The following is a 10,489-nucleotide window of genomic DNA, read 5'->3' as shown; positions in this document are numbered from 1 at the left end:
AGTCAGCTATAGCTCTTCAGCAATGTAGTACTAAGGTACCTCATCCATAGGAGACGTGAGTCAATTATTTTCCTTAAATAGTGCAGTGTCGAGGTATCTCAATCGAGAAAGAACGTTTGTCAATTATATCTCTTGTTGAAAAATGTAGCATCGAGGGTATCTCAACCATAGGGAACAATAGTCAATTATATCCCTTGAACAATGTCATATCCAGGCATGTCAACCATGGGGAACAATAGTCAATTATATCCCTTGAACAATGTCATATCCAGGCATGTCAACCATGGGGAACGATAGTCAATTATATCCCTTGAACAATGTCATATCCAGACATGTCAACCATGGGGAACGATAGTCAATTATATCCCTTGAACAATGTCATATCCAGGCATGTCAACCATGGGGAACAATAGGCAATTATATCCCTTGAACAATGTCATATCCAGGCATGTCAACCATGGGGAACGATAGTCAATTATATCCCTTGAACAATGTCATATCCAGGCATGTCAACCATGGGGAACAATAGTCAATTATATCCCTTGAACAATGTCATATGCAGGCATGTCAACCATGGGGAACAATAGTCAATTATATCCCTTGAACAATGTCATATCCAGGCATGTCAACCATGGGGAACAATAGTCAATTATATCCCTTGAACAATGTCATATCCAGGCATGTCAACCATGGGGAACGATAGTCAATTATATCCCTTGAACAATGTCATATCCAGGCATGTCAACCATGGGGAACAATAGTCAATTATATCCCTTGAACAATGTCATATGCAGGCATGTCAACCATGGGGAACGATAGTCAATTATATCCCTTGAACAATGTCATATGCAGGCATGTCAACCATGGGGAACGATAGTCAATTATATCCCTTGAACAATGTCATATCCAGGCATGTCAACCATGGGGAACGATAGTCAATTATATCCCTTGAACAATGTCATATCCAGGCATGTCAACCATGGGGAACGATAGTCAATTATATCCCTTGAACAATGTCATATCCAGGCATGTCAACCATGGGGAACGATAGTCAATTATATCCCTTGAACAATGTCATATCCAGGCATGTCAACCATGGGGAACGATAGTCAATTATATCCCTTGAACAATGTCATATCCAGGCATGTCAACCATGGGGAACGATAGTCAATTATATCCCTTGAACAATGTCATATCCAGGCATGTCAACCATGGGGAACGATAGTCAATTATATCCCTTGAACAATGTCATATCCAGGCATGTCAACCATGGGGAACGATAGTCAATTATATCCCTTGAACAATGTCATATCCAGGCATGTCAACCATGGGGAACGATAGTCAATTATATCCCTTGAACAATGTCATATCCAGGCATGTCAACCATGGGGAACGATAGTCAATTATATCCCTTGAACAATGTCATATCCAGGCATGTCAACCATGGGGAACGATAGTCAATTATATCCCTTGAACAATGTCATATCCAGGCATGTCAACCATGGGGAACATTAGTCAATTATATCCCTTGAACAATGTCATATCCAGGCATGTCAACCATGGGGAACATTAGTCACATTCAATCTTAACCTGGAACAAGTAGCCCACAAATGCTTTGTATTAAAGTATATAAACCACTTGGAACAAAAGTCAGTTATATCCCTTCAACATATGGCATGGGCACTGTAGTAACGAGCATTAGTCATTTTCAATCTTGATCCAGGACATATAGTCCACAAATAGTTGAGGCCCGGAATTATAAACATTCTGGCTTTCACAAGCTCACAATAATCATAACAACATTATAACGATTTAATAGACACACAATAGTTCAATAATAATTAAATCAATTAAACATGCATTTCAACAGTCTAAATATAACATGTTATCCTGACCTAAAATGAAATCTCGCTCCGACTGGCACATGTCAGAGCTTGCTTGTCTGATGTGTTAGATAAAACACCAAATTTCTATTGTTTATTGATGCCATCCCTCCTTGTCTCGTAATGGTTGTATGCCAACCAGTGTCGAGTAAGTTGTCTTGATGATTTTGACAACTGGATTTATGTAAAACAGAAAAGACCAATTGCATGCGTTTAAAATGCCTGTTGAAAAGAGTTTAGCATTTACTCATGAATATCATGGGAAACGTATCTTTCACCAATAAAAAAATTGTGTGAAAATTGCTTTAACATTAATCAAATTGTTTAATTTACAACAATATAAGTCTTAACACTTTACAAATAACACAAATGACAGTTACATATAATGTCGTAATTGAAATAGCTTCATATACTCGAACTTATTCTTTGGAAAACAATTCGACACTAACAACATGATGTTATATACACTGAAACTATACTGGTTTAAAACTTATGAGACTTCTTGAGATTTTTGTCGCATGCGTTGACGACGTTTAAGTATCTTCCGGTAACGTTCAATCTGGTCACGTAGAATGGTGGATCTGTCGTTGTCAGTGAGGGGCGACCGTGTGGGTTCCAGGGAGGCGGCATCCGCCGCGCAAATTCCGTCACGTATCCGGAAGTCGTCTATAGAAATATCACCTTCATAACCTAACTCTGTAATGCCCTCAAGTATTAGCTGAAAAACATCAAAGATTATTTTCAAGCTGTGTTATAAAATATATGTTATTGATATAAAAAGCTATGAAAAATACCTGCAACCGCGATCATTGTTAACAAACCAACATCAATTACGAAAGCATATGAATAATGGCTCAGTATCAATTTTGAAGTTACTTTTTGTGCAGTGTAGGTTGTTTAACGAACACGAACACATGATTGTGCCGTAACTGCTAATAACAAATAGAAAGTGCATCGGTTGTTTATTCAAAATTTTGACCTGGTAACCCGAACGAGCGGTCTCCTCGGATACAGAAATGCTGGCTTTGATCCACAGGTTGCCTTGGTTACCAAATACCCGCCACACAGCAATCAGCTCGTCACTCGTCAGTAACTGTCAAATACAACGGTAGCGTTTTAAACAGTCGAATTAAATAAGAATCTCCCCATGGTTCATACAACTTATAAAAGGCATCCATACCTCCTTCAAGCACAACAAATATGTTATAAAATACAATATGCGTTTTCACACCGTCAGAACATGGGTTGTCTGAACTTTCATTCTGACATTTAGGCATATTTTAATGATGTTCAAACGAGTTATAATTAAAGGATATTATCAAATGTTCGTTCCTACCTTGCTGTAGACTGTGAGAGTCCCTGTTTGTCGCCCGTACATATGATAGAAGAACTCGACACACTGAGGCTCCAGACCGCGGTATTTGGGCGACTTCAGGCGAGCTATGTTCCCCTTAGAACGGCCACTCGCCTCGATGTATAGGTAATGGCCTGAAAGCACACATATAGTGGTCTCAAATATACTAGCTTCAAATAGCGCTGCTGCAATAAACTCACACACGTAGTGGTTTCAAATGAACTGGCATCAGATCGCGGCATTTGGGTGATATAGGGTGCATCAACGTGCAGATAATGGCCTGAAAGAAACACGGATAGCGGGTTCAAATAACTTGGCTTCAGATCGCGGTATTTTGGCGACAGTGTTGCCCTTGAAACGAAAACTCGCATCGATATTCAAATAATGGCTTGAAAGAAACACACAGTGGTCCTAAAGGTACCGTTTTCAGATCGTGGTATTTGGGCGACATAGGGTAGACAGTGTTGCCATTTAAACGAACTCTCGCATCGATATTCAGATAATTGCATGAAAGGAGCACACAATAGTCGTCCGAAATGTACTGGCTTCAGATCGCAGTATTTGTGTGACATAGGGCGGGCATCGATGAACAGATAAAGACATATACACACTGGTGGTTTAGATGTACTGGCGTCAGATCACGGTATTTGTGCGACATTGGGCAGCCAATATGGGCCTTTGAATGAACGCTCGCATCGATATTCAGATAGTACAATGTAGCATTAAACAAACACACAGCTGATTGTCCCAAATATATTGGCTGCAGATCGCGGTATTCGGCAGATAAAGGGCGAACATTGATATTCAGATGACGGCCTTTAAAAAACAGGGATTGTGGTCTAAAATGTACTGGCTTCAGACCGTGATATTTTGGTGACATGGGACGGGGAACGAACATAAATGTACAGATAATGGCCTGAAATGAAAAGACATAATTTTCAAGAAATAGGCTAATACATATATACAAAAAGCATAAAAACATTATGTTTCGAAACGGTCCGAAACGCGTCATGAAATTTGCAGAAGTCGCATAGATCGTATATATTAACGGTGTCCAGATTTAAACCGATCCTTTTTTAGTAGTGGCACGTGTGAATGGTTATATTTTCATTGCATTCGACATTATACTATCACTGCTTTCCAAGCAAAACCATTACAATAAAATAATACCTCAGACGACTCTTCGTGAACATGGACCCAGGGTTTTAGATATAGATTGGTAGTGAAGGCAAGGTAGCAGAATTTGGCAAAATAGTTGGGAATGGTGCAAATCCTCGTTTTAACTGTTTGATAGCAGACATATATGCACGTGTTTGCATATATGAACAGGTGTTTAGTGGGTTAAGTTCATCCATAAGTCACTATTAAAAGGAATAAAAAGAACTTAACTAGTAACTTGTGAATATATATCTTTTGTCTATATTTCAAAATAGAGCAACATTAAAACCACTGAGGGAGTTCTGATAACTTCATTTTTGAGATAATGATAACAATTCGTTTATTGACATTTCAAAGATATGAAATAATGTACCCAGCCGAACACACCTGGTTTGTTCTTAGAAATTAACGCCAACGAACTTGATGTATTCTATCGATATAGATTATGCAGGCATGTTTGTACGAGATGCTGGTTGTACTGAGCAGGATTAAGGAACCATTGAGTATTTTCACCTGAAATCTCAGCTTGTGGTATTGAGAAACAACTGTTGAACGTATGTGTTATTCCTTTCTTTGATATTCCCTGTCTACTGGGGATATCAATACCGGAACGCTACTATGCCTAGATTGCTGAGTGTTTAACCAAATCACATATCAATTTCAATTGTTACAACCGGAACACGTTTAGAAGTAATGGCGACGCCACAACTATACACAGCACTAAAGAAACTAAAAATTAAATTGACATATTACGTCCATTTTCTTTTTCAAATTCTCACATGTTTTACTCCAATTTTCTCCGTTGGCATTTCTTGGCATTTTAGTTTAGTTTAGTTTAAACTTATCTATTTTACAATGATTGTGAAACAAGCTTTTTCAACTTATATTAATCACTCTCGTTGCCACCATGTTACGTGAGAGTGTGGTCTTGTGTTGTGGGGGAAACCGGGCTACCCGGAGGAAACCCACTTGTCCGACTTGATGACCACAAACTAAACTCACATGCGTCCAGGCCAGGAATCGAACCCGGATCGCTTAGGTGAAAAGCGAGTGCACTAACCACTTCGTTACCCGGACAACCGCAAGCACCCTCTGAGTCAAAATCTTAAAATCGAAAAATATTCCCTGTTCCTATACTCACCATGGCTTGATTTACAAGTGTGATCGTTTTCTGGCCCTGTGCGTGACGATGGTGTGCTACCCTGGACCACCCCCCAGTCAAAGTCGTCAGTTCCGTTCACCTGAGTGAAACCGCACAGCTCAGGATCCTCAAACCCACAGAACGTCGCTGTTTTTGCTGAAATGTATGGAAATACGTTTATTAAACCACACGCTTATTAAACCATTACAAAGGAAAATTAATCACAACAGTGAACTAAAAGAGTCATATTTGAACTACACATTGATATTTTAAGAGGATTAAAACACCTTTTCGAAATTTTCACAGATTATGTTGGTATTAACTGAACGTGATTTGTAAAAGTAATATTCGTCCAACAAACATTGTTTGGAAACAATAGCAACACATATGACGAGAGTAAACCATTCGGCTCACCCTCATTTTACCACATAAGTTTTGAACAACACGTTCAGTGTAAACAACAACAAAAAATGTCTTATTTGCAACATACACACTTGAACCTTGCCAAAGCGATGACAAAATCACAATACAAACTGACGTGCATGTCACATCTTGAGAAAACAAACACGTTGTTTCTGTCTTTTATGATTATACGGTCACAGTCACAGTCAAATTTCTACATTCAAGACTTGTCGCAGACAATGTAGTTGATTAGTTAAAGCCTTATTATGTAACGGCAATAGAAGTGAATAGACAGTATATGTCACTCAGCTATTCAATGTATTTCACTCGACAGTTCTTTGTAATGAGACGATAGAACAACGAAACTCAGAAAATAACACTCAGCTGTTTCAACCACTAGTATCATTTGATTAATGATATATGTAAATTTTAAAAAAGACCTATGTTAACCTGAGTATCATCTTAAAAATTAGAAGTTAAAGTAGGAACATGGCATAAACCTGAACCCATGATCTAAAGATAGTAAATTTATATCATGCAATGTATTAGAAGATGAGTTTCATTTTAATATTGAATGTCCTCTTTAAAATGACATATGACAAAAACACATATTCAACAATAGGTTTACAGTAATATTTAATTGTTCCCTTTCCTGATTTTGAAACTCAGACTAAAGACGCCAGTGCAAATCAGACCTCAGACAATGCTCAGACAGACATATTCTTGGATATTAGTTGCTAGAACAGAAAAGACGGTTTGCATGTTATCCTTTAGCATCAAGGTTTACAAAAAGCATAAAAAATACGACAGTCCAGGTCATTGAAACACCATTTATTAAATCAAAGATGCATATTGGATATCGTTTTTTTATTTACCTCTTTCTTATTATGCCTATTTAGTATCGTCCTCATCTTCTTATGTATGTTGTCTGTATAGTAAAGCTCTCATGTTATCTATATAGCATCGCTGTCAATTTACCTTTATTTATGATATCTATATTGTATTGCTCTCAGCGTACCGTATGTATGATATCTATATTGTATTGCTCTCAGCGTACCGTATTTATGATATCTATATTGTATTGCTCTCAGCGTACCGTATGTATGATATCTATATTGTATTGCTCTCAGCGTACCGTATTTATGATATCTATATTGTATTGCTCTCAGCGTACCGTATTTATGATATCTATATTGTATTGCTCTCAGCGTACCGTATTTATGATATCTATATTGTATTGCTCTCAGCGTACCGTATTTATGATATCTATATTGTATTGCTCTCAGCTTACCGTATGTATGATATCTATATTGTATTGCTCTCAGCGTACCGTATGTATGATATCTATATTGTATTGCTCTCAGCTTACCGTATGTATGATATCTAAATTGTATTGCTCTCAGCTTACCATATGTATGCGTAATAGTAAATTAGTTTCGATTCCAGTAAGTTTATGTTGTGCATGTTTTCTTATTCCTTTTTCTTTTATTTCATCTGTTCAATTCTGTTTTGTTTTGTCGAATAATTGTCATTCATTTATCGATATGCATTTTGCCGAAGATAAACCATTCTGTTCTATTCTGTTCTGTAACAAAGATCTTATTGTATCGTGTATCTTCTTGATTTAGATATTCTCTTCTTGATTTAGAATGAATATTTTGCTAAATTGGATTGTATCGGATTTAAAAAAAAGTACTATCTTGTTAAAACTTTTAATCGAATGAAGGGTATAATACACACAATATAACAATACTGGAACATTACTGGTAGGTCAGTAGTGATGGATTTATTGAATAACGTTAAAACATTATGTTTGATGATTTATGATTTTTTTCCATTACTTCAATTGTACAGGCAAAACCAAACACACAATTGATTTTCGATATTTCTGTCAATTATTTTTGAAAACTTGTTCTCTCAATGGAACTTAATCTGCAGACAAGATTTAATTGGAATACTTCCATTTTGATAACAACAAAATGCATGTCATTGATACTTTGAAAGCATTTTGGCTATCTTCAAAAAAAGTCGTTTGTAACTGACATGCATTCCTCTGAATATCAATGCGATGTGATGATGCTATTCATTAAAAAATTAAAAAAGACTTCCACTTCAAGTGCAAGGCGCAATCGGACAAGGGGGCATTGAACAAGTACATGTAGTAAGGGGGAAGTGTATGGGGCTTCTGACTCTATATTACATTTTAATAAAGATTTGGGCTACCGCCTTTGAACGTCTAGTAAAACAGGACTGCACTCGGGCTTTAACTCACAATCGTCACAACTTTTACCACCAATAGCAAATCCAAACATTATCAGCCTAAACAGACCCAGTATCAAAACTAGAAAACCTAAGAATACATTTATTTGATCTTATAATTTCGCAAATGAATACAATTACTAGGGTATCTTTAAATATCATTTGAACGAACTATGAACTGATGAGATCAGAACAAATCCCAGCAAGGTGCGAGTAATGTTGTAACAACAAGTTAGTATTAAAAAATGTTGCTGACGCTTCTAAAAATACTGTTATAGCATATAAATGACCTGGATATCGTTAACAATGATTAGTTTTTTTAAACTTTTGCAAAATGATTACATTCATGCAGTGTTAGACATAGCGCACTGAATTGTGTATGTGGGATCAGAGATGGAATTGCCATTACTCTTATTACGTTAATGCAAGAACAACAAACTATTATTAAAAGTATTTGGTGGCGCGTCTAAAGATCACTGTAATGGCACAATAATGACCTCGATATCGTTTACAATTATTAGATTTTTATAACCTTTGTTAAATGAGTACACGCATGCAGCTTCAACATCGCGCAAACAATTTCTTGGATGTAAACCTAGTGTGTTAATTATGTGTTACAAAAATTGTTTTGTGTATTCCAGCCACTTGACAGTATGTTTGCGAAACAAAAATTCGAGCATTTTTATCAGCACCTGATTATTTAGCCTACTCAAAACAAAGCCGATGGTTTAGATAAGTGTTTAAATTGTTAACTTCACCATTGATATGCTCTCTGGACGTTTCATGAATACACATTATCTGCAGAAGTTTAAACAAGTTTTGAGACAACTACTTAAGCTTTACTTGTTTTATCTAAGTATAATTATAAGCCTATCATCAACTATTTCATGTTTAAAAAATAATAACGATGTCGTTAATCACATTCTTAACTGTTACACTGTACTGAACAAACGGCCCAATAACACATTATTCACTATCAATATTGTCCAAATTATACCCCATCCTTAGTTATGATCATGACCGGATGAGCCATTGAGAACTTTTCGGGCGCTCTTGTTATTTTACTGGATAGTGCTTTTTTAACTCAGTTTTTTTTATCAAAAGGAACCTCACTAAAATCAAAACGATTTTTACAGCAATGTTTGTGTCAATTAGCGGCTTCTCTATGGTGTATCCAAATATTTATCCAATGATCAAAGACATTAATCTTGTCATCAAATCCCTAATCTTATATAAATTCATCTGTTAGTCATGGATCATTTGGATAACAAGTTTCTCAAATATTTTCAAAGAATGGCATATTCAGCAAATAGCTCTTGCTGTTTGTATACTTCCAATAAATTCTTTGAAACAAAAATTGCGTTCTTTGTTCTTATCATAGACTTACCGAACAAACTAATAATGTTTTGCTTATACAGTAAAATTATATCTGAGCTTTGAAAATTTTTTTTCCAAAAAAAAATAGATTTCAACAGAGAACCTGTTATCAAACAGGTGGTCATACTTCAACTGATCACAGTACTTACTGTGACAAACGACAGTTTTACTTATACTAGAATGGGATTTACAGGAAGAAGACAAGTAGCCAACACAATAACATTTACCCTATTAAATGGCACAGGGCACAACACTTAGCCCGTAAAGACACTGAATGATTGACACACAACGTACAGACATACCACACATGGCAACAATCTTTTCTTTGTTGTTTTTTGTTTGTATAAATTATGTTAATACTTTGTCAGTTTCGCGTGTAATTATTCTTTGTCTGTTGTGTTGTGTGTTTATTCTTGTTCTGCTGTAATGATTGTTTGTAGTTTGTGTTTATTATATGTATTTTTCATGATGTGTTTATTCCTTGTTTGTTGATTTTTCTGATGTCGTATGCATTTATTCTCTGACTGTTGTCATGTATGTTTCTCAAGTGGGTGTGCATTTTTTGGGGCTTTTAACAATCAAAATAGTTTAATGGAAGGTCTGAATAGTATACTATGCTGTCCAATGAGTTATTTGTAGGTTTTTGGACTGGCCCTGACTGGTGATATTCAATCGTTCTTCCTATTTAGAGCTAAACCTAAGTGGCATTTGATTTTTATTCTCAAATACTAATTGAATCAATTCAGCAGGAAATTGTATCAATTAAATAGTGTTTCATATCCACACTCTATTTCTTCGATAATTAAAAATATATTCATAACATGTTGCCTGTCAGGTGTTCTTATATATTGTATTGGTGTTTGTTCACCAAGAGGGTTCATACTGCTGACGTCAGTACCAGGTAATTGGATGTCT

At 36.2% G+C, this 10,489-nt stretch overlaps 1 protein-coding gene across 3 annotated transcripts in view; it reads right to left on the bottom strand.

Moving 5' to 3' along the window:
* Positions 1–1,798: 1,798 nt before the first annotated feature.
* LOC128212190 (uncharacterized) overlaps positions 1,799–10,489 on the bottom strand; it is a 72,708-nt gene continuing 64,017 nt past the window's right edge. For all 3 annotated transcript variants that reach the window (XM_052917515.1, XM_052917514.1, XM_052917513.1), the window contains exons 2-5: positions 5,537–5,692; positions 3,220–3,371; positions 2,863–2,976; positions 1,799–2,601 (exon numbers count right to left, since the gene is read on the bottom strand). In XM_052917515.1, the coding sequence (XP_052773475.1) occupies positions 2,374–2,601; positions 2,863–2,976; positions 3,220–3,371; positions 5,537–5,692 (650 nt within the window). In that variant the 3' untranslated portion in view covers positions 1,799–2,373. The remainder of the gene's footprint in view (positions 2,602–2,862; positions 2,977–3,219; positions 3,372–5,536; positions 5,693–10,489) is intronic.

Source organism: Mya arenaria, chromosome 12, assembly GCF_026914265.1.
Source record: "Mya arenaria isolate MELC-2E11 chromosome 12, ASM2691426v1".
Taxonomy (NCBI): Eukaryota; Metazoa; Mollusca; class Bivalvia; order Myida; family Myidae; genus Mya; species Mya arenaria.
This window is presented reverse-complemented; position numbering and strand designations above follow the sequence as displayed.